General features: G+C 42.7%; 1 protein-coding gene across 3 annotated transcripts in view; it reads right to left on the reverse strand.

Annotated features, from left to right (window-relative positions):
• The window catches only part of LOC132823623 (transcription initiation factor TFIID subunit 4-like), a 339,253-nt gene that overhangs the window by 83,095 nt on the left and 231,066 nt on the right, over positions 1 to 25,092 (reverse strand). Inside the window, exon 15 of one of the 3 annotated variants that reach the window (XM_060837554.1) lies at positions 18,020 to 18,136. In XM_060837554.1, the coding sequence (XP_060693537.1) occupies positions 18,020 to 18,136 (117 nt within the window). Of the gene's footprint in view, positions 1 to 17,986; positions 18,137 to 25,092 lie in introns of all 3 variants that reach the window. The other 2 variants (XM_060837553.1, XM_060837552.1) reach the window with 2 other exon arrangements.

A 25,092-nucleotide genomic window follows, 5' to 3' on the forward strand; every position in this document is an offset into this window, starting at 1 on the left:
GGGTGTATGTAGACTACAGTGAAGGAATTTCTTCTCTCAGACGGTGGTGAATTTGTGGAATCTCTTATTGCAACGGTTGGACAGATTTTTAATCAGGGAGGCAATCAAAGGTTCAGGGGAAAGGGCAGGAAAGTGGAGTTGAGGATTATCAGATCAGCCATGATCTCACTGAATGGCGGAGTAGACTTGATGGGCTATATGTTCTGCTTCTGTTCTTGTGTCTTGCGAGGTTCTTATATCATTAGAAGGTCACTGAGGCAGGGAACAAGGACCAGAGTCAGCTATATCTTGCTCTTTTTCGCAAAATGTTTACTTTGATCAACTCCACCGTCAGAAAAAAATAGTGCAGTTTGGAATGTCATCAAACTAGGTCTTGGGCTAAAATTACAATCACATAAGCCAAGGAACTTTACGGACTCTAGTTTTTAACAGAAGAAAATTGATTCACAAATATTCACAATGCTGATTTTCAGCCCTTTACAAGAATTAAGATTTCACTCCTTGTTTACGTGTACATATGGAGTCATGGAGATATCAGCACGGAAGCAGACCCTTCCGTCCAACCTGTCCATGCCAACCAGACATCCCAACCCAATCTAGTCCCACCTGCCAGCACCTGGCCCATAACCCTCCAAACCCTTCCTATTCATATACCCATCCAGGTGCCTTTTAAATGTGGAAATTGTACCAGCTTCCACCACTTCCTTTGGCAGCTCATTCCGTACACGTACCACCCTCTGTGTGAAAACATTGCCCCTGAGGTCCTATTACATTTTTATACCTTTCCCCTCTCACCCTAAACCTATGCCCTCTAGTTCTGGACTCCCCCACCCCAGGGAAAAGACCTTGTCTATTTACTCTATCCATGCTCCTCATGATTTTATAAACCTTGAAAAGGTCACCCCTCAGCCTCCAATGCTCCAGGGAAAACAGCCCTATCCTATTCAACTTCTCCCTATAGCTCAAATCCTCCAACCCTGGCAATATCCTTGTAAATCTTTTCTGAACCCTTTCAAGTTTCACAACATCTTTCCGATAGGAAGGAGACCAGAATTGCACGCACTATTCCAACAATGGCCTAACAAGAGTCCTGTACAGCCGCAACATGACCTCCCAACTCCTGTACTCAATATTCTGACCAATGAAGAAAAGCATACTAAATGCCTTCTTCACTATCCTATCTACCTGCAACTCCGCTTTCAAGGAGCTATGAACCTATACTCCAAGGTCTCTTTGTTCAGCAACACTCCCTAGGACGTTACCATTAAGTGTATAATTCTTTCTAAGATTTGCTTTGCCAAACTGCAGCACCTCGCATTTATCTAAATTAAACTCCATCTGCCAGTTCTCAGCCCATTGGCCCATCTGGTCCAGATCCTGTTGTAATCTGAGGTAACCTTCTTCGCTGTCCATTACAGCTCCAATTTTGGTGTCATCTGCAAACTTACTAACTATAACTCTTATGCTCACATCCAAATCATTTATATAAATGACGAAAAATAGTGGACCCAGCACCGATCCTCCACTGGTCATAGGACTCCACTACCACCCTCTGTCTTCGAGCCAGTTCTGTACCCAAATGATTAGTTCTGCCTGTATTCTATGAGTTCTAACCTTGCTAATCAGTCTCCCATGGGGAACCTTGTCAAAAGCCTCACTGAAGTCCTCTGCCCTCATCAATCCTCTTTGTTACTTTTTCAAAAAATTCAGTCAAGTTTGTGAGACATAATTTCCCACATCAAAGCCATGTTGACTATCCCTAATCAGTTCTTGCCTTTCCAAATACATGTACATCCTGTCTCTCAGGATTCCCTCCAACAACTTGCCCACCGCCGATGTCAGGCTCACTGGTCTATAGTTCCCTGGCTTGTCTTTACCGCCCTTCGTAAACAGTGGCACCACATTAGCCACCCTCCAGTCTTCCGGCACTTCATCTGTGACTATCGATGAGACAAATATCTCAGCAAGGGGCCCAGCAATCACTTTCCTAGCTTCCCACAGAGTTCTAGGATACACCTGATCAGGTCCTGGGGATTTATCCACTTTTATGTGTTTCAAAACATGTATGTTCCTCTCTGTAAGTTGGACATTTTTCAAGATATCACCATCTATTTCCCTACATTCTATATCTTCCATTTTTCTTTTCCACAGTAAACATTGATGCAAAATACTTGCTTAATATCTCCCCCATCGCCTGTGGCTCCACAAAAGACCGCACTGCTGACCTTTGAGGGGCCCTTTTCTCTCCTTAGTTATCCTTTTGTTCTTAATGTATTTGTAAAAACCCTTTGGATTCTCCATAACCCTATTTGTCAAAGTTATCTTGTATCCCCATTTTGCCCTCCTGATTTCCCTTTTAAGTATACTCATACTGCCTTTATATGCTTCTAAGGATTCACTCGATCTATCCTGTCTATACCTGACATATGCTTCTTCTTAGTCTTAACCAAAATCTCCATTTCTCTGGTCATCCAACATTCCCTGTACCTACCAGCCTTTCCTTTCACCCTAACAGGAATATACTTTCGCTGGACTCTCGTTATCTCAATCCTGAAGGCTTCTCATTTTGCAGCCATCCCTTAACCCGCGAACATCTGCCTCCAATCAGCTTTTGAAAGTTCTTGCCTAATACCGTCAAAATTAGCCTTTCTCCAATTTAGAACTTCAACTTTTAGATCCAGTCTATCCTTTCCCATCACTATTTTAAATCTAATAGAATTTTGGTCGCTGGCCCCAAAGTGCTCCCCCACTGACACCTCAGTCACCTGCCCGGCCTCATTTCCCAAGAGTAGGTCAAGTTTTGCACCTTCTCCAGTAGGTACATCCACATACTGAATCAGAAAGTTTTCTAGTACACACTTAACAAATTCCTCTCCATCTAAACCCTTAACACTGTGGCAGTCCTAGTCTATGTTTGGAAAGTTAAAATCCCCTACCATAACCACCCTATTATTCTTACAGATAGCTGAGATCTCAATACAAATGTGTTTCTCAATTTCTCTCTGACTATTAGGGGGTCTATAATAATCCCAATATGGTGATCATTCCTTTCTGGTTTCTCAGTTCCACCCAAATAACTTCCCTGGATGTATTTCCGGGGAATTTCTTCCCTCAGTACAATTGTCCTTTATCAAAAACGCCACTCCCCCTCCTCTATTGCCTCCCTTTCTGTCCTTCCTGTAACATTTGTATCCTGAAACATAAAGCTGTCAGTCCTGCCCATCCCTGAGCCACATTACACATTAGAGATTTGTCAACTTGAAGAGCATGGAACTGTTATGGTTGTATCACTAAGCCTCAAAACCTAGGTGACACAGTCATGAACAGGAAGGAGATGGCCACCTATATGACCACACTTCGCAACCCTCTGAGTAATTTCTACTTATGTTGGAACGAGGTGTCATTCCTGTACTTTAAAATTGTGCCCCCTGGTTTTAGACTCAACCATTTTATCTGTCTATTCCTTTAAATGTTTTGTAGATTTCAATAACATCACCTCTCGTTTTTTGAAACTCTACAGAACACAGGCCAGTTTGTCCAATCTCTCTTCATACGAAGGTCCTGGGAATAAGTATGATGAACCTTCACTGCATTCCCTTCACTGCAGTAATATCTATGCTCATAGTGGGATGAAGCCCTTAAATGAACAGTGATTGTCCCTAAGGATCTCAGTTGGCACACTCAGTGCCACCTCACCATTGGTACAAGTACATCAGGGACAAGTAGGCTGCAGGCAGGTTGCCCACTGGGTTTAACAATATCCTGAACTCTCAAGCATGTCAATAAATCCCAGCCACAGAACCATTACAGCACAAGAGAAGCCAATTCTAATGAAATGAACCAGAAGCTAGCCCAAATACTCTGGAAGATAGATTCATATAAAACATAAATTAGATAGCTTCCAAGGGGATTTAACTACATCGTAGCTTTGACACAATCTCAGAGGTAACAGTGGTGCAGAAAAGCATAGCTTCTGCAATGACCGCAGGAACTAAAATTAAAGTTAAAAAGGTACTTTAAAAAACAAGCAAATGATAAATGTAGCACCAGTTATAGAAACATAATCAAGCAATTATAGAGACAAAGTAGAACAGAGAAGAAAGACTTAAGGGAACTGTAAAAAAGACAGACAGGGAGCAAGATTTTAGTTTAGTTAAAGGGACAAAGAAATTAAATCTTATTGAGGATACACAAATCTTTGCTAGTGGGAGGACAAGTTGATGAAACAGCAATAAAAATAATTCAGGATTCTCGACTTTATAAAAGGACATGTACAGTACAAAAGCAAAGAGGCAATTGCTAAACCCATATAAATCATAAGTCAGGGCACAACACTGTGTCTGGTTACAGGTCCTCAATTTTTAGGAAGGTCCCCAAACAGATCCACAAGGATCAGAAAATAACTGTGTATAATACAGATCATTCACTCACTCACTTTAAATCGCTCATCCAAGAGAAAACCTTCAGTTTACAAATTATTTTTAAATGATTCAGAATTTTCACCTTCATTAGCCTTTGAAACTGAAAATTCAGAATCAAAAAGTGTGGCATTGGAAAAGCACAGTAGGTCAGGCAGCATCTGAGGAGCAGGAAAGTTGATGTTTCAGGCATAAGCTCTTCATCAGGAATGGTGGGGGGGGAGTTGCGCAGAGAGATAAATAGGGGGATGTGAGTGCAGCTGGGGGGAAGGTAGCTGGGAAGGTCATAGGTAGATACATTTGGTGATGGTGATAGGCCAGAGGGGAGGGTAGAGTGGATAGGTGGGAAGGAAGGTGGACAGGTAGGACAGACAAGAGGGCGGTGCTGAGTGGAGGGTTGGATCTGGGATAAAGTGGGGGGGAGGGGAAATGAGGAAACTGGTGAAATCGATTTCGACGCCATGTGGTTGGAGTGTCCCAAGGAAGAAATTTGAGGTGTTCTTCCTCCAGACGTCAGGTGGGTTTGATTTGGCAGTGTAGGAGCCCCAGGACTTGCATGTCCTTGGAGGAGTGGGAGTGGGAGTGGGAGTTGAAGTGGTTGGCTACAGGGCGGGTGGGGTTGGTTGGTACCTGTGAACCAGAGATGTTCCCTGAAACATTCCAACCTGTCTTCCCAATGTAGAGGAGATCACATTGAGAGCAATGGACAAAGTAGGTGAGGTGTTTGGATGTGCAGGAACATCTCTGCTGGTTGTGGAAGGATCCTTTGGGGTCTTGGACAGAGGTGAGGAGGGAAGTATGGGTGCAGGTTTTACACCTCTTGGGGCAGCAAGGGAAGGTGGAGGGTGAGTTGGTGGGGAATGTGGACCTAACAAGGTCCAGGAAGGAAGGGAGGTGTCCAAGATGGTCCAGGTAAACTTGAGGTCAGGGTGGAAGGTGTTTATGAAGTAGATGAACTGTTCAACCTCTACGTGGGAGCATGATGTGGTGCTGACACAGTCATCAATATAGCGGAGGAAAATATAACTGATAATTCATCCAAGTATAGATAATCCTTTGATATCACTCATAAATATACATTTCATGAAGTGGAATTTGTGTTCCTTTGCCCTAGTCTTACAATGCAGCTTATAATTTTTCAAAGTGACTCTTTTATTTTCATGATTGCTTCCTCCTCGAATAGATCACTGTTAGCTCATTTGCTTCCAGATCAAAAACAGAGAATTGCTGAATGATTAAAGCACAGGAGCCAGCCAATTGGTCCAACATGTATGTGTCATCTTATGAAGAAACACCTTCAATCTCAGTCCCCTGCTTTTTGCCCACAACCTTGCATATTTTTTCCCTTCAGATAATTATCCAATTCCCTTCTAAATGAATGTCTCTCCATCACACTCTCAGGCAGTGCATGGCAGATCCAAACCGCTGCATTTCTTATGCTGCGGGCACACCCAAATCTCTGACAGAAGGAATTCCAGGATTTTGACCCAGCGACAGTGAAGGTATGGTGATATGTTTTTCTAAGTCAGGATGGTGACAGGCTTGGAGGGCAATTTGCAGGTGGTAGTGTTCCTGCTGCCCTTGTCCTTCTAGATGGGAGTGGTCATAGGTTTGGAAGTTTCTGTACCTTCTCACTGTATAAAGGTTTTCCTCATGTTGCCACTGCTTCTTTTGCCAATGGTCTTAGATCAGTGTCCTCAGGACCACGTCTTTATACTAATGGAATGTTTGTCCCAAATCAACTCTGCCCAGATCCCACGTAACTTGTTATGTATGTATAATCTCCACCTAATCTTCCCTCCTCCAAGGGGAACAGCTCCAGCTTTTCCTAATCCATCACTGTAACGGAAACTCATCATTCCTGGAACAATTCTTTTAAACTTTTTTTTAACCTACTCAGAGTCTTTCACACTCTTCTTCAACGTGGTATCCAGCATTGGACATAAGACTGCAGTTGAGGCCAAAGCAGTGTCTATGAAGGTTTGTCATAACTTTCTTGCTGTTCAACTTTAAGACCACAAAACTACAAGATATAGGAGCAGGATTAGGCCATTTGACCCATTGAGTCTGGGCTGATATGTTTCTCAACTCCATTCTCCTGTCTTTTTCCCATAACCCTTGATTCCCTTACTAATTAAGAACCTATCTCCCTCTGTCTTAAATACTCAATGATTTGCCCTCCACAGCCTTCTGCGACAAGGAGTTCCACTGAATCACCACCCTCCTTATCTCAATTCTAAAGGATTGTCCCTTCACTCTGACCTTGTACCCTCAGGTCCTAGATTCTCCTATTAATGTAAACTTCTTCTCCAGGTCTTCTCTATCACTCCAAGTTCCTGATTAGAAAACTTAGAATCCAGACCTTTAACTGCTTTCTTAGCTGTCCAGGTCCATCAACGGCACCAACTGGACTCATTTTAAAAAGCTCCCATCTCTTCTTGTGATGCAAACTCCTGACATCAGTAAACAGCCCAGAGGTCTGTCATATGGAGCCCTGTGCCTTATTGCCCTGAACCAGGATTCACCAAAGTCTAATGAATGTTCTGTAAAGTGTAGATACAATCTGCCCTGAATTGTATTTTAATGTTTGGTTTGTATCATTCAATATTTCATTGGAATTACTGATTGATACTGAGCATTAATTCAGCAAAGGACTACTTGAAGGAGATAACAGAACGTGATGAGTGGGGAAAGTCCAAAGCATGTTGCATACATGGATTTTGGAATGTTTTTGAGAAAGTACCACATGGAAAAGTTTAAGAGACATGGAATTAATAGCAAAATAACAAATTAAGTTCACAACTAGTTTGAAGGAGTTAAGATCAGTTTCTGGAAGTAGGTAGTGTGTTTCATAGAGTTTTGTCTGAGGACACTTGTATTCCTGGTGTCTATCAATGATGTGGATATGGATTATGGTAGTGGTATTGAAGTCTGAAGAGGACACCAAAATAGGAGAGTATAGTTAATTAACTAGATCTCAGGAAGTTACAAACAACTAGGTGGAATGGGCTAAAAAGTGGCAGAAAAATTCAATCTAAGTAGTACATGGCATATTTCAATGAGGAACTAAAAGCAGTAACTGTAGTCTGAATGTGTGCAGACGGGATGGAGAGATTTAGGCCAACAGGTTCAAATGAGACTAAAGTCAGTTTCTCAGGTTGAAAAGGCTAGAAAAAAATTAATGTATGTTTAGGTTTCATCAGCACATGGATGGAAACAAAAGCCAGCTTTAATGAGGAGATTATAATGTCTTTGCAGTACAGTGCACAGTTATAGCAACAAAAAATATAGGTAGGATATTGAAGTTTTAAATGGAGTAAAGTCAACCCATACTGACTTGCATTCTGCCTGATATGAGCCAGTACAACTATGAATGAAGACTTTTTTTTGTCGGAGACACACTTCACAGGGTGGTAGATTAGATATGTTGACTATAACTAGTATCAAAATTCCAGCCTCTTCTTTTATAAATCTCAGCGCTTAAGATTACAATTGACTAATCCAAGTAGACATTTCTATATTTCTTGATTGCAGAAAATGATAGTCCAAAATTCTTAGTTCATTACATTCATAAAAATCAAATGAAGTGATAATCTATGGTTTCACTGCTGAAGATCACACTGCAGGGCGACTGCTGTATCTGCGGAGTCAGTTTCCGCAGTTTCAGTTACCCGCGGTTTGCTGATGCCCGAACATATTACAGGGAACGTTCCAGAACCAGGGACCAGGCAGCTGCCGGGAAGTACATTTCCACTGAAATGAATGGGTTCGCTCCTATCCGCGGTTTCGGGTTTCCACGGTGGGTCTTGGAAAGTATCCCTTGCGGGGACGGGAGATTGCTGTATATTTAAGCCAAGTGTCCAGCAGTGTGATCACATGTCAAAGGGCTTGTTGCCTGTTGGTACACCTTTCACTGGGTGTACATTAACTTCATTGTAGAAATGAAAACTTATTGCCCAAACTGACTCCACTGCAGTCTCATGCAGACCCTCGTGGGCAAGGGCCAACAGTAGAAAACTGTCCTTGCTTGGCACAAAGTCGCACTCTTATTGTGTGGAGCTGTGAGCATAAAAATAAGGACATGACACATTTGTGTTACGGGTTAGTAGCAGTGGGCTTATCTTAGCCATGTTGCTGAGGATGAATCAAGAGAGTTGTACTTCACAGCCTAATTGTGCAGCACGGAAACTGGGCATCTATATATACCCTTACACAGCTTTGAAGATCTCAATTAAGTAGCAAGAGGAAAAACAGGAAGAAGTCTGAGTAAAGTAGAAAATGTAGGAAACATGTAACATATACAAATATGTAACATTTAGTGGAAATTAATTTTTCAGAGTGTTCAGTTTTATTATTTATTTTAAATCAAACAACACTAAGATTTTTATGTTATTTTGCAAATTCATGAAGTATTTCAGTTAGCTATGATGCATTCAAATTTAACCACTTGAACATCATTTTTATATAGAACATTTTTGGCAAGATGATACTCATGATGGATCATCTGATGACATGTGACATACACACTATCATCATGGTCACTAATGTATGGTAACAAAATGTAATCACATCTTTATTATAAAATGATGTGAGAATGCGACTCATATTTTAGGTTCAAACTATCTGGTTGTGTCAACATTTCAGTAGGAGTGATAAATTAATGATTTTTAGTCTGTGGTCACATGTGGGTCAGACCAGATCAGGATGACAGATTTCCTTCCTTAAAGAACAGTAGTGACCCAGATGGATTTTTTAAACAATCAACAACAGTTTCATGCCATATCACTTGCCCTTCACTCCTCCCTAGAACATCTTGACACTAAGAACAACTACATAAGAATCCTACTCATTGACTGCAGTTCAACCTTCAACACTCTTATTCCCTCGAGACTGATTACTAAATTTAGTGATCTCAGACTAAGCCCCACTCTCTGCAACTGGATCCTTAGTTTCCTGACCCACATGCCATACTCAGCGAAGATTGGGGACAATATTTCATCCTCACTAACATTCAACACTAGAGCCTCCCAGGAGTACATACTCAGCCTTCTACTGTACTCACTACTTCCTCACAAATTAGAAATATGGAAAGATTCTTGGGGAGGTACTCCAAGTCTTAGGTTGTATACAGGCATGAAAATCACAAAATCACCTTGTCTTTTGAGATGGTAGAGGCTGAGGGTTTCAGAGTCATAGAATCATAGAGCATGGAAACAGACTCTTCAGTCCAATGCATCCGCACCAACTGTACATCCCAATTTGACCTAGTCCCATTTGCCAGCGTTTGGCCCATATCTCTCTAAAACTTTCCTAATTATATACTCATCCAGATGCCTTTTAAATGTTGTAATTGTATCAGCCTCCACCATTTCCTCTGGCAACTCATTCCATACATGCACCACCTTCTGTGTGAAAAAGTTGCCCCTTACGTCTCTTTTAAATCTTTCCCCTCTCACCTTAAACCTATGTCCTCCAGCACCACCACCGTAAGAGAAAGACCTATTCGCCCTATCCATGTTCCTCATGATTTTATAAACCTCAAAGGTCACCCCTGAGCCTCTAACATTCCAGGGAAAACAGCCCCAGCCTATTCAGCCTCTCCCAATAGCTCAAACCCTCCAACCCTGGCAGCATTATTGTACATCTTTTCTGCATCCTCTCAAGTTTAACAACAACTTTCCTATAAAAAGGTGACTACAACTGTATGCAGTATTCTCAAAGTGTCCTAAACAATGTCCTGTACAGCCACAATATGAAGTCCCAACTTTTATACTCCATGTTCTGAACAATAAAGGCAAGTGTGCCAAATATCTTCACCACTCTCTCTACCTGCAACTCAACTTTCATGGAACTATGCACCTCCAACCCTAGGACTCTTTGTTCTGCAACACTCCCCAGGGTCCTACCATTAACTGTACAGGTCCTGCCTTGGTTTGCCTTACCAAAATCCATCATCTCACATTTATCTAAATTATATTCCATCTGTTGCTCCTTGGCCCATTCGCCATCTGATCAAAGTCCCTTTGTAGTCTGAGATAATTTCCACTACACCTCCAATTTTAGTGTAATCTGCAAACTTACTAACCGTACCTTCTATATTCACATCTAAATCATTTATATAAATGACGAAAAACAATGGACCCAGCACTGATCCTTGTGGAACACTGCTGATCACCTATTCTTTAACAGAACCCTATAGATGGTACACACTGCAACCATGTTCAGCCATCAATTAGAGGATGTGAATGTTGAAGGTTTTAGATGGGGTGCCAATCAAGCGGACTATTTTATCCCTCATTCTGTCTTTGGAGAGTCAGGAGACAAGTCCCCAGATTCACCCGGCTTTCGGTCTCGAGTCCATTTGCCAGTCAATTTGTACGCAAGTCAAAGCACAATGCAGGACAAAATAAAATAGCCAATCATAAATATGGGAAAAGTTTTTATGTCAGATTGTTAAAATTACAGCCATATATGGGATTATATTCATAAGCCGGATGTTCCTAAACTGGGGACTCCCGGTACAAGGTTACTGTGTGAAACCCCATCTCAGGTGTCAGGTTTAGTTTTCATCTCCTTGTTTAAGAAGTCGTGCAAATGTATTGGAGATTGTTCGGAGAAGGGTTACCCGGAATGCAAGGGCTGTCTTGTGATCAAGGATAGACATACTGGGCTGCTCATTTTGACTGGAGTTTAGAACAACAGGTGGTGGTTTGTTTGAAGGTATTAAGATTCTGAATAGTCTTGGCAAGGTCAATGTGGGAATGATGTCTACTTTTGTGATTGACTCCAGAACTAAGGGGCATGGTTTTAAAATTAGATGTTCAAAGTTTGGGAGAAGATTTGTAGCTCGGGTGCTCGTTGTTGTGGTTCTGTTCGCCGAGCTGGGAGTTTTTGTCGCAAACGTTTCGTCCCCTTTCTAGGTGACTTCACAGGAGGCTCCCAAGCACTGAGGATGTCACCTAGAAAGGGGACGAAACATTTGCAACAAAAACTCCCAGCTCGGCGAACAGAACCACAACAAATTAGGGGTGTTCTTTTAGAATAGAGAGATTTTTTTTCACTCTCAGAGTACAATGCAACTTTGGAGCTCTCTGGAGGAGATGGGATCATTGAATATTTTCAAGGCAGATAGAAGTAAGGGAATCAAAGGTTATCAGGAGTAGATGGGAATGAATTCAAAGCATAAACTGATCAGCCAAAATCTTAGTGAATGGCAGAGCAGGCTCAAGCAGCTGAAGGTCTTGCTTCAGCTCCCAATTCAGGTGCTGATCTATAGTTGGCCCAATTCAGTTTCTAGTAAATGGTAATTTTCAGGGTGATGGTTGTGGGAATTCAATTACTGTCCAATGTCAAGGAGAGCTGTGAGACTTCATGATACTGCTGATGGTTATTTCATAGTACTTGCATGGCACTGATGTTACTGACACTTACTGTTAAATGCTAATTTTATCCATGCTTTACTGCATGGACTACTTCATTTTCTGAGGAGTTGAAAATGGAACAAAACTCTACAATATTAGTAAACATCCTCACTTCTGGCCTTATATTGGAAGGAATGTCATTGATGAAATATTTCAGGATGGTTGAGTCTTGGAACTCACCCTGCAGAACTGCAGTAGGTGGTGCCCCAGGATTGAAATGATTAACCTCCATTAACACAACCACTTTCAGTTTCATGAGATATAACTCCAGCTAGCAGCGAGCTTACTCCGATTCCTAGCAACTGCAATTTTACACGTATCCTTAATGCTACAATTAGTTAACTGTGCTTGATGTCAAGGAACTTGCTCTCATCTCACCTCAAGTCCACCTTTTTGTCCCTGGTTGGACCAAGGCTGTATTATGGTCTCAGGCCAGATTCCGAAATGAATACTGATAACCTGCTTATCAGCTAAACTCTCCGTTTATTCAATCACCTTGAATTTTTAAATGCTGAAATGAAGCACAAATGCAGAGAGGAAAGGTACCACATGTTCTTCAATATTGAAAAACAAAGCAGATTTCTGTCATGACAAAAAAAAACCCAAAACTTTAAGAAACAAAATATCTTTCCCATCTATCACTACAGCAACCAGTGGCTTGTTCTCACAAGCACATGTAAATAATTACAGCAGCTGGGGAAAAAGAATCACAGTTTAACTGTGCCTTCCCTCCCAACTTAAATGACAATGTTTATTAGAACCAGGACTGCACACACCCAGAAAAATGTGAATACAGTTTTTGTGCTGAGAGCAAATTAGTTTCTCTCATCCCACCGCACTCCCCTTCCCTGCCCCCAAACACCACTCCCTCCATCCCTCCAGGTCCCTGTTCTGAATGCTTCCCATTGCCAGTTGTGTAACTTATACACCTTCAGGAGCTCTATAGGCCTTTGTGTGCCTCTGGATTTAAAATCAAGCTCAGGAGAGACTTGCTGGCCCTGAACAGCTATCAGTTTCAGCCCCTGCAGCAGTATGGGTCACAGGACTAGCTGCAGCATTCAATCACCTTTGTAGTTCAGCCCCCAAATGAAGGATATATCTTATCATCAAAAGGTAGCAATCAATGACTTTAAATTTCAGCTGAGGTCACTCCAGCAGGCCGATGCCACAAAAAAGGTCATTATCCTTTTAAATTAAGCTTGGCACAGATCTGAGAACTGTCTTTGTTTCAGAATAATTTGGAAAGCTAGAGATTTGCTGTCAGTGGGAATGAATCAGCTGTGGGAGCTAATCAAGCTGCCATCATCTTCTCCTCCTGGCTGGTGCCTGGGGCTCATTTCTGAGGAGATGAAAACTGTGACAAGCCCTTCAGTTTGGCTGAAAGCAGGCGAGAGAGTGGAGTCCAGTAACAGCCACAGGCCTCCGAGGTATTCTGTGACTCCTCTATGTAAAAGAAGTCACATTCAGTTTGCTCTTGAGAAACAAAGCTGACAGCCAGAGGCACAGGCAAGATGTGAAATGATGAAACATAGGGTGAAAATGTAATGAAAAAGGTTGAAATTACATTCCTTTTTTTCCCAGCCTCCTACAAGTAAGGGTTTTCCATCTGGCATAGAATACAGGGCAAAAAATACCAAAATCTCTCATAATCCAGCTTGTGCTCAGCACGAGAGATGTAAAACAGCTTTTATACATGATAAAGTTAAAAATCGTGATGAAGGGCTTATGTCCAAAATATCAAGTCTCCTGCTCCTCAGACGCTGCCTGACTGGCTGTGCTTTTCCAGCCCCACACTCTCAAAAATTAAAAATTGCACAACATCAGGTTATCATCCAACAAGTTCATTTGGAAGCACTAGCTTTCAGAGCGCTGCTCCTTCACCAGGTGGTTGTGGCGAATAAGACCACAAGACACAGGTTTTATAACAAAGGATTACAGTGTCATACAACTGAAATGATATATTGAACAAACCTGGATTGTTGTTAAGTCTTTCATCTTTTAGAATGGGGGTTGCAGGTTTCTGTTCATTAATATGTAAATCCCAGAACTTCTTTTAAGTCTACTTCTTGAGTTAACTTAAGGTTTCATAGCAAAAGGTGACATCTCAGCTCAAGGGCAGCATTGTGGCTCAGTGGTTAGCACTGCTACCTCACAGCACCAGGGACCTGGGTTCAATTCCTGCCTTGGGTGATTGTCTATGTGGAGTTTGCACATTCTCCCTGTATCTGTGTAGGTTTCCTCCCACAATCCAAAGATGTGTAGGTTAGGTGAATTGGTCATGAGTCTGGGTGGGTCACTCTTTGGAGGGTTGGTGTGGACTTGTTGGGCCAAGTCGTCTGTTTCCTTACTGTAGGGAATTGAATCTAAAAAAAAGTGCATTAAAGGTGAACTTAGAGCCTGGCTGTAACCCAATCTTTAGTCAGACTGGTTCTATCTCCAAGTGGGAATTTACAAAATATTACATGGATTGACTGCCTGCAGATTGTGCATTTTTTGAGCAAAATAGAATGTATCGGCAAATATAATTCTGCAAATACAAATTCAACCCATCGACTTATATGTGTGTGTGCATGGGAGAGAGTGAGTATGTGCGTGTGAGTATGAGTGCATGTGAGAGTGTGTGAAAGCTTAGTAAAGTGTGTGTGATGGAGTATAAGCCTGTGAGAGGGTGTGTGGGAGGTGTAAGTGTGTGTTTATGACAGAGAGCATGTCGTGTGTGTGTGTGTGTGTGTGTGTGTGTGTGTGTGTGTGTGTAGGTAGTGTGGTGCGGTCACCTTTAGAATGACATGAACCCAAGGTCCTGGTTGAGGCCATCCTTATTGGTACTGAACTTTGCTTTCAACCTCCGCTCAACCACTTTGCGTTGTTGCCTATCCTGAAGTCCGCCTTGGAGGATGGTCACCTGAAGGTCTGAGGTCCTGATGGTGAAGTGCTCCCTGACTGGGCAGGAACACTCCCATCTGTTGATTATTGTGTACAGTCCATTCATTCATTGTTGCACCATGTCTCAGGGCATCCTTGCCTGTAGCGTATGAGACAATGTTGACCAAGTACCAGCCCCCGTGTACTCGGTGGGGGGTGTCCCCACATGTAATGGTGGTATTCCGTGTCGACATTCTGACACGTCTTGCAGGGTTGACATGACAGGGTTGTATGGTGTTGTCTTGAAAGCCAGGCAGTTCACTGCAAGCAATACTCTGCTTGAGGTTTGGCGGCTGTTCAAAGGCGAGAAGTGGAGGTGTAGGGAAAGTCTTGGCGAGGTGCTTATCCTCATCGATAAGGTGTTGCAGACTGTGAAAAACATGGCGCAGTTTTTAGGCTCCCGGGAAGTACTGGACAATGAAGGGTACCCTATTGGTTGCCCTCGTGTCTGTCTCTTGAGGAGGTCATTACGGTTTCTCGCTGTGGCACGATGGAACTGGTGATCGATGAGTTGAGCATCGTACCCTGTTCTTATGAGGGCATTCTTGAGCACCAAATTCCTTATGGTTTGAACTTCTCACTAATTGGGCCAGACAGTCCCCAAATGGCAATGTGAAGATTCTGAAGTGGCTTATGGGTTGGCAAGATTGGCAACTTCTTTTATATCAGTACATAAGAAATAGGAACAGAATGAACCATACAACCCCTCAAACCTGCTTCACCATTCAATATAATCATGGTTTCTGACTTGGTTGCTGGTAAAATATGAATTCAATTAATAGGAACCTGGATTTAAAACTGGTCTCAGTGTTGGTGACCATGGAATCATTGCTGGCTCTTGTATGTAACCCATTGAGTTCACTAATTTATTTTGTGAAGTAATTCTGTCATCCATTTGGTCTGGTCTACATGTGACTCCATACCCAAAGAAATGTTACTGATCTTAACTGCCATCTGTATGGCAGAGCAAACTATTCAACTGTATCAAACTGCTAAACGAAGTCAGTAATTGATTAAACTAGTCAGCCAGGAACACTTTTCCTAACAGGACCATGGGTGTACTAACACCAAATGGACTGCAGCTGTTCAAGAAGGAGGTTCACTACCACTTTTTCAAAAGCAATTAGATCTGGACAATAAGGCTGGCCAGATGAGGAGGCCACATCCTGTGAATGAAAGAAAAACCTTCTCTTTTCTGGTCCTCATATCTGTTGGTTTTCCCCAGGTAGATAAATCCATATGTCCTTAACTTGCACATTAACCTTTTGTGTGAAACCTTATCACATGCTTTTTGAAAATCCCAGTGTAGTACACTATTTCTGCTCTATCTACCCTTCTAGTTACATCCTGAAAATACTTAAACATGTTTTTCAAACATAATTTTCCTTTTGTAAAAACGTCAATGTGGTTTAATTATATGCTGGATTCCATTGGTGCATTCCCTAGGAAGTTTTAATAATAGACTCTACAAAGACCAATAACAAAAACAGAAATTGCTAGAAAAACCCAGCAGGTCTGCCAGCATCGTACAGAGAAATCAGAGTTAACCTTTCAGGTCCATCGACCCTTTTTCACAACTTGTTTCTGATTTCCAGCATCTGCAGTTCTTTTGGGTTTTATTTCCCCCCACAAAGACCAATGTCACATTAACTGATCTGTAGCCCCCTCATTTCTCTCTTCCTTCTTTCTTAAATAGTAATGTTGCATGTAAGATCTGTTGGGATGTATATCTATACGCCTAGCTCCGTCCTAACAGATCATAAGACTGTAAGAAATAGTGTGCCAAATTCCAAATGGTTGGGATCAATCCAGAATCTTATGAATTTTGTAGGGAAGCAAACAGCATGACCTTCAAGCCATTAGGTGAGAAGACAGAAAGAGAGAAGTCAAGTTTGAAGATTGAGGTTTCTGGAACATGTTGATGAAAGGGTTGTGGAACCTTTACATCTGCCTGAAGTGCTGCACCCATTTAGGTGTTTACATAGATACTGCAGGACTCTGTGTAGGGGCTGACCTAATAACAAACATTGATTCCACTCATACCGTACTTCATTCAACCACAGAAATGGAAACATAGAGATTTCCAATCCCATTGGCAACTTGAAGGTTTCAGAAAATTATAAAAGTTACGTCAAATTTAAATGTGATACCAAAACAATAGTCAACTCTTCAGCAACATCAGAGAAAAAAACACAGATATCATGGCAGCACGACCCTTGGGGGGGAGGGCATCAATATTGACATTGATATTAATAACAAACCACAATCATCTTCTTAAGAACGTGTCAAGATTCAGAATGGTTGCAATAATTTATGATGCTAATTGCAAAGAATGTCAAATCTATGAAAGTTTGCAAAAAAACTACCAATAGATGGAGCTATAGAGTTCAATGCAGCTAAATGTGAGGTGATGCACTTTGGGAAGAATAACAGGAAGGCAGAGTACTGGGTCAATGGAAAGATTCTTGGTAGTGTGGATGTGCAGAGGGGTCTTGGTGTCCATGTACATAGATCTCTGAAAGTTGCCACCCAGGTTGATAGTGCTGTTAAGAAGGCACACAGTGTGTTAGGTTTCAGTTGTAGAGAGATTGAGTTCCGAAGCCGCAATATCATGCTGCAGCTATACAAAATGCTAGAGCGGCCACACTTGGAATATTGTGTACAGTTCTGGTCACCATATTTTGGGAAGGATGTGGAAACATTGGGAAAGGTGCAGTGGAGATTTACCAGGAGGTTGCCTGGTCTGGGGGGAAGGTCTTATGAGGAAAGGCTGAGAGACTTGGGTCTGTTCTCATTGGAAAGAAGGCAGCTAAGAGGGGATTTGATAGAGACATACAAGATGATCAGAGGATTAGATAGGGTAAACAGTGAAAGTCTTTTTCCTAGGATGCTGACGTCAGCTTGTATGAGGGGGCATAACTACAAATTGAGGGGTAATAGATTTAAGACAGACATCAGAGGCAGGTTCTTTACTCAGAGAGTGGTAAGGGCGTGGAATGCCCTGCCTGCTAATGTAGTTAACTCAGCCACATTAGGGAGATTTAAACAATCCTTAGATAAGTATGTGGATGATTTTGGGATAATGTAGGGGTTCAAGCTGAGAATAGTTCACAGGTCGGCGCAACATTGAAGGCCGAATGGCCTGTTCTGCGCTTTATTGTTCTATGTTCTATAAAGCTGTTGCCTATCTGTAAATGGGGTGCGGTGTTTTTTAATGTGAGCTACCTGTCTGGTTACCTCGCCAGCTGCCATTCCCACCTCAGTCGCTTGCAGTCCTGGGGAATCCCGTTTGCGTTTCTTACGTGGGCCGATGGCAGCAAGTGCTGTCAAGTTTGCATCTCGTTGTCTCATCTGTGCCAGCTCCTGCTGCTGCATCTATCGGAGTAAAACACTTCAGGTTAGAAGACGCTCTGTTTTCTCACATTATTATAGACTAAACGCATTGAAGGCTGATCAACAAAAAATAAACGCTGAAGGAGGATTATTTTTAAAAACGTAAAATTTGTCAAGGTTACTGTTCAAAGAGAATTGGGTGTACTTGTTCAAGAAACACTAAACATTAGCATGGAATGAATGAGACAGTTGCATTGTGATGAAGGGGTGAGTAAACTGGGTCTGTATTTTCTGCAGTTTCAAAGGAGAAGAGTTAATCTCATTGGAACATTGAAGGTTATGAAGGACTTTTCAGGACATATGCTAAGATGTTGTCTCTCCTGGCTGGGCAACAAGGGGAAAATATAATAAGGAGGCACGTTTTCAGGTAAAGGGGACAATTATTTTGGACTGAGTTGAGGAAAGATTTCATCTGTTGCAACCAAGGCTGGATGGGTGCACTAGTGCCATTACGCCATGGGTCACAACAAAAAATATAAACACTTGGCCCAGATTCCAATATTCCAATTAAAAACCTTTTCTGTTTGAACAAAATAATCAAACAAAAGTCTTTTTTTTAAATAAACACAATTATTGGTTTGTAAACAAAACAAAATCCATTCAATGAAGATGCAATAATTAACATGCTCTGTCAGTAATACAGATTCTTTACTCAGCGAGTCGTGAGTTCATGGAATGCCCTGCCAGTAACAGTGGTGGACTCTCCCTCTTTATGGGCATTTAAACGGGCATTGGATAAGCATATGGAGGATAGTGGGCTAGTGTAGGTTAGGAGGGCTTGGATCGGCGCAACATCGAGGGCCGAAGGGCCTGTACTGCGCTGTATTTTTCTATGTTCTATGTTCTACAGTTATCCCTCTTTCTACCCCCAAAACACACTCATACAGAGACACACATACTCTCCAGAAAAAGAGAAAAAAAGGACAGATTTCCCTGCAGTGACTGATCAAAGAATTATTTTTCTAGAAAGCCAATGGGTTATTCTGGTTGGCAAGCAGATAAAGCATTCAGCGAACAAAAATCAATCTTACATACCAGCTTACATTTACCTCGTGTCTTTTGACACACAGCCTGCATTTTAATTTACACCAAGGGCCATTCAGTTCTAACCCTGTGTTTATTGACCTATATTAGCTCCCAGTTAAGCAACACGTTGATTTTAGAGCTGTTCTTATGATTTCCAAATTCCACAATTGTCTCACCCTTCCCAATCTCTGTAACTTCCGATATTCCCACAATCTTCTTACATCTCTACCAATTCCAATTCCTGTCTTGAAAACTCTCAATCTTAAGTATTCCATTAACAGTACGTCACAACTCCAGAGTTCTGAAGAAGAGTCACATCAAACTCAAAACATTAACTCGGTTTGTCTCTCCACACATGCTGGCAGACTTGCTGAGTTTCTCCAGCACTATCTGTTTGTTAATTCAGACCTCTGAATTCATAGTATTTTGCTTTCGATATAAATGCAATTATTTGTTGTGAATGTGACAGGCAATTTTGCAGAAATGAAAATGAAGTACACAGAAGGGTTAACCAGTATCTGAAGAGAAATAGTTACTTGAGAATAAGTGTCCGTAGATGGTTGGATATGTAGCAGGCAGGAGGAATTTAGGTGGACTGTTTGAGAGCGTACATCCAAGGCAGCTCACTGTTCTTTTTTTAGATTAGGTTCTGCACATCTTTGAATTGTGGGTTCTGCCACCAAAAAGTTGGAACAGACCAAACAGATGCGTAGAAACCACAAGAAAAGGAAAAGAAGAAAATATAATTGGGTATGTAGTATGGACGGGAGGCTGTGGGGAGACTTGTAAACAAGTACTCTGAGCTCTATGCAACTGTCAGAAGGAAGTCAGGGAAAAAAAAGCACAAAACGAAATGGCTAGGACACAAGCTTGGGTGTAGGATTTATGGATCCGGTGAAGCCAACCAGGAAATTAATGAGAGGATTATATCTTGGAGGGTGAGCAGCATGGTAAGTGTTTTAATAGCAGTAGGGTGAAATAAAGACCACGATGGAAGTGGTCATGAATAACATCCAAAGTCAAGAGGTGTTATAACAGAGAAAATAAAATGAACTCACTCTCACTAGCAGGAAGAGACAGTCTGAAAGTAATTGCCAAAAATCCAGGGGGAGATTTACTTTTAAATAGAGTAAGTTACAATGATCTGGAAACTAATGCCTGACAGGGTGATGGAGACAAAAAAAACCCTGCAGATGCTGGAATCCAAAGTAGACAGGCTGGAGTTTGGAAGAACACAGCAAACCAGGTAGCATCAGGAGGGGGAAAAGTCAACGTTTCGGCTGTAACCCTTCTTCACGACTGGGGGTGGGTTTAGGAGGAGCTGCAGATAAAGGGGGTGGTGGGGACAGGGTGGTGAAGTGGGGATAGGTGAAGGCAGGTAGAGAGTACAACTTGGTTGGTCAGTGGGGGGAATGAATCCTGTTGGTGGCAGGGAGGGGCTGGGAAGGGAGCCGGGGGATGGGAAAGGAAGCTATTTGAAATTGGAGAATTCAATGTTGAGTCATCCAGGCTGTAGGCTGCCCAGTCGGATGAGGTGTTGTTCCTCCAATTTCCACTGAGCATCGCAACCAGGAGTGCAGTGGCTGACCGGTCCTCCCAGTTACTGCCCATTTAAATTTCTCTTCCCACTCTCTTTCCAACATGCCCATCCTTGGCCTCCTCCATTGCCACACCAAACCAAACCGCCCCTCCCCCTCCCTTCCACTCCTCCCAGCCACCAACCGGATTAATTCCTCCCATTTCACCTATCCTCACTTCACCTCTATCTGCATGTCCTCTTAGACCCACCCCCAGTCCTGAAGAAGGGTTACACCCAAAACGTTGACTTTTCCCCCTCCTGTTGCTGCCTGGCTTGCTGTGTTCTTCCAGCCTCCTGCCTGAAAGGGTGATGGAAGCAAACTTAATAGGCACTTCCAAAAATAAAGTGAATAACTACTTGAAAAGGAGAAATTTTGACAACAATGAGAAAATAACAAGGGGAGTAGACAAACTGGATAACTCTATGTGATGGGCTGAATTGCCTTCGGCGCAAACAACTTACTAGGGTAGGGAATATGGACAACTTAAGAATTCAGAAAAAAGAAAACTAAAGAATGCAAGATTCTGGTCAACATTTATTCAGGGTACAGTTATTATGTACTCTGGAGCTGCCTCCCTACATACTGTTCTACCCTGCCACCTGTCTGAAAGCCTGGGTCAGCAAAGGCATTTATCACATTTTCTGTTCAAACAAACACTCCAATACTAGCACAAATGCTTCCATAATATCAGAAAAAGCCCTTCAGCCATTATCTCTAAAATCACAATCATCTTCTTAGCTAGGTCTTGCAATTACATTAGGCAAAAGTGAGGACTGCAGATGCTGGCAACCGGAGTTTAGATTAGAGTGATGCTGGAAAAGCACAGCAGGTCAGGCAGCATCCAAGGAGCAGGAAAATCGATGTTTCGGGCAAAAGCCTTTCATCAGGAATGGAGGCAGGGAGCCTCCATGGTGGAGAGATAAGTTTGGGGGAGGGGAGGGGGATGGTGTGGCTGGGGACAAGGTAGCAAAGAGTACAATAGGTGAATGGGGGTGGGGATGGAGGTGATAGGTCAGAAGAGAGGGTGGAGCAGATAGGTGGGAAAGGAGTTTGGAAGGTAGGACAGGTCATGGGGACAGTGCTGAGCTTGAAGGTTGGAATTGGGGTGAGGTGGGGGGAGGGGAAATGAGGAAACTGGTGAAGTCCACATTGATGCCCTGGGGTTGAAGTGTTCTGAGGCGGAAGATGAAGCGTTCTTCTTCCAGGCATCGGGTGGTGAGGGAGCAGCGGTGGAGCAGGCCCAGGGCCTGCATGTCCTCGGCTGAGTGGGAGGGGGAGGTGAAATGTTGGGCCACGGGGCGGTGTGGTTGATTGGTGCGGGTGTCCCGGCGATGTTCTCTAAAGCTCTCTGTGAGAAGGCGTTCAGTCTCCCCAATGTAGAGGAGGCTGCATCGGGAACAATGGATACAATAAATGATTTTGGTTGATGTGCAGGTGAAACTCTGATGGATGTAAAAGGCTCCTTTGGGGCCTTGGGTGGAGGTGAGGGGAGAGGTGTGAGTGCAGGCTTTGCAATTCCTGTGGTGGCAGGGGAGGGTGCCAGGATTGGAGAGTGGGTTGTTGGGGAGTGTGGACCTGACCAGGTAGTCACGGAGGGAATGGTCTTCCTGGACGAGGGGGGATAGGACAGTATTGAGGTAGGTGGAGATGAGTTTAGTGGGGCAGGAGCAGGCTGAGACAATGGGTTGATCAGGGTGGTCAGGCTTGTGGATCTTGGGAAGGAGGTAGAATCGGGTGGTGCGGGTTCCCGAACTACAAAGTTGGAAGCTGTGGGTGGGAGATCTCCTGAGGTGATGAGGTTCTGTATGGTCTGGGAGATGATGGTTTGGTGATGGGGGGGTGGGGTCATGGTCAGGGGAGGGGCGGTAGGAGGAGGTGTGTACGAGTTGGCGTCTGACTTCAGCGGGGTAGAGGTCAGTTACATTGTTGAATGGGGCTATGCTTTCACATTTACTGGAATCTCAGTTTTTACAAGTTTAGGCCTATTGGCTTCTGGCTGCTCCAAATGCAAATGAAGAACTTTTTTTGTTGAGATTTAGATTACGAGTGTAAATAACTTTCTTATTGCCCTGCAAGCTAGATTGGTTTGGAATAGCAAGCGGCTCACCACTTGTTCCAAATGATGAACACACATTAAAATGAGCTATCACAAGGCATCATTTCCGGAAACCAAAAGGGTAATTTAGTACAATGTCCCACAGAGGGTTTGGTTGTCGGCTGGACAGGGGAACATAATATGGTGGACCTTCTTAAAAACAGGCAACGAGTAACTCTTACTGGTCAGTATGTGAGACATTCCATTACATACTGCCCTCAGTGACCATTTGGAAAAATATGATAAAGTGCAACTTGCTAAGATCAGAGATTAGAGATTTGATTCTTCACATTCCACAACTTCCAAATAGTGTGGAGAGAGCAGAAAGGCAGGCTAAGGAGAGCAGGAGGGTGAGCTAGCTTGATGGGGTGGAGCAGGACAGGAGGGACAAAGGAGGGAGTATAGAGATAGTCTATAATTAGCCTCATTTTTCAAGGCTTGGGAAAGGAGATTAGACTACATAGTGTGTATGCTGCTCAGTATGTTGCTTAGTTCTTATGCACTAACTCACTGCCTCAGACCACACAGTGAGATTGCAGACTTGGCTATGAACTGCCTGCCAGCAACAATTTGGACAGGGAGGGAATAACTAAAACAAAATGATGATTCTAGAACATAGAACATAGAACAGTACAGCACAGAACAGGCCCTTCAGCCCACGATGTTGTGCCGACCATTGATCCTCATGTATGCACCCTCAAATGTCTGTGACCATATGCATGTCCAGCAGTCTCTTAAATGTCCCCAATGACCTCGCCTCCACAACTGCTGCTGGCAACACATTCCATGCTCTCACACTCTCTTTGTAAAGAACCCGCCTCTGACATCCCCTCCATACTTTCCTCCAACCAGCTTAAAACTATGACCCCTCGTGTTAGCCATTTCTGCCCTGGGAAATAGTTTCACCATGTTCCCACCCTGGCAACAATACCAAACAATACCACTCATAACAATATCACTAACAGTACAACATGTGGATTAGGAGATTTCCACTTCCTGCTTTCTTGCACTCCCAGCATTTGCTAATGGGACCAGACACAGTGGTGTATGAAAGGATCACATTCAGAACTGCTGTGCAGACATCATGCAGTGCATCTTCTCTTATCCGCCAGACTAACTGAGTCAGAGTGTCAGTCAGAGCTATGGCCCACTTAGATATTTACATCCAGCTGCTTGCTTTGTAAATGTCACTTGCCTATATTGGAATCTTTGAAAAGAACCAAATCAATCATGACTGCAGCGTGTTTCTTCACAGTCCTTCACTGCAAACTCAAATGGCAATGGATCAGTGTCCTGTTATTACCTTCACTCACAATAACACAGATAATACTGCCAGGTCATAAAGTATACTAATTAACAGCTAAAACTATTACATAAAAATCATGTTCATACTTGGTGATTTGCTTTCTGCAAATCCTGACCAGATTCTGAAGGCCTGGTACAGTCACAGTGCATGAACCTGGTTGAGTGAATGACCCAGCTTTGGTTCTGTACTGTTCTACTCTGAGAACTGGGAATTGCATTAATCATTTAATTAATCACATCACTCCTTACCAAGCTGGAAAAAAATCTCAAAAATTCTGTCCAAGTTTCAGAGATCAATGTCATACATTTTCCTCTCTTCATATTCTTCCATTATGACCCTCTTTTCAGAATCACATATGTCTTTTGACCCCATTTACACTAATAGCCACTACTACAGTATTTTCAGTGTTACTGGTCAGTAAAAGCAAAGAAAGAACATATGGTTTTATATTTGGACATAAACACATTGGAATATCTAGATTAAAGCATGCACTTTGTTATAAGGCCATAAGACATAGGAGTGGAAGTAAGGCCATTCGGCCCATCGAGTCCACTCCGCCATTCAATCATGGCTGATGGGCATTTCAACTCCACTTGCCCGCATTCTCCCCATAGCCCTTATGAATCAGGACAGACCCCCCCCCCGCCCCAAAAACATTTTAAGAAGATTGCCTAGACCCTAACTTTTCTTATTTTAAAGACGACGTGTAGTGGATATTCCAGGTGTGATGCAGCTGGTCAACCCACTTGGCTTTCAGTAAAACAGAATTTATTTAAACACTACAGTTGAGACACAAACAAAAGAAAGTGGAATTTAGAATATCTCAACTCCTGGAAAATTTCACAGACCCATTACAGTAACTTAGCTAATTAACTGTTCCAATATGGTAATATCCCATTTACCCTGGGCAAAAAGGTAAATTCAAACATAG

This window comes from Hemiscyllium ocellatum, chromosome 17 (assembly GCF_020745735.1).
Source record: "Hemiscyllium ocellatum isolate sHemOce1 chromosome 17, sHemOce1.pat.X.cur, whole genome shotgun sequence".
NCBI lineage: Eukaryota > Metazoa > Chordata > Chondrichthyes > Orectolobiformes > Hemiscylliidae > Hemiscyllium > Hemiscyllium ocellatum.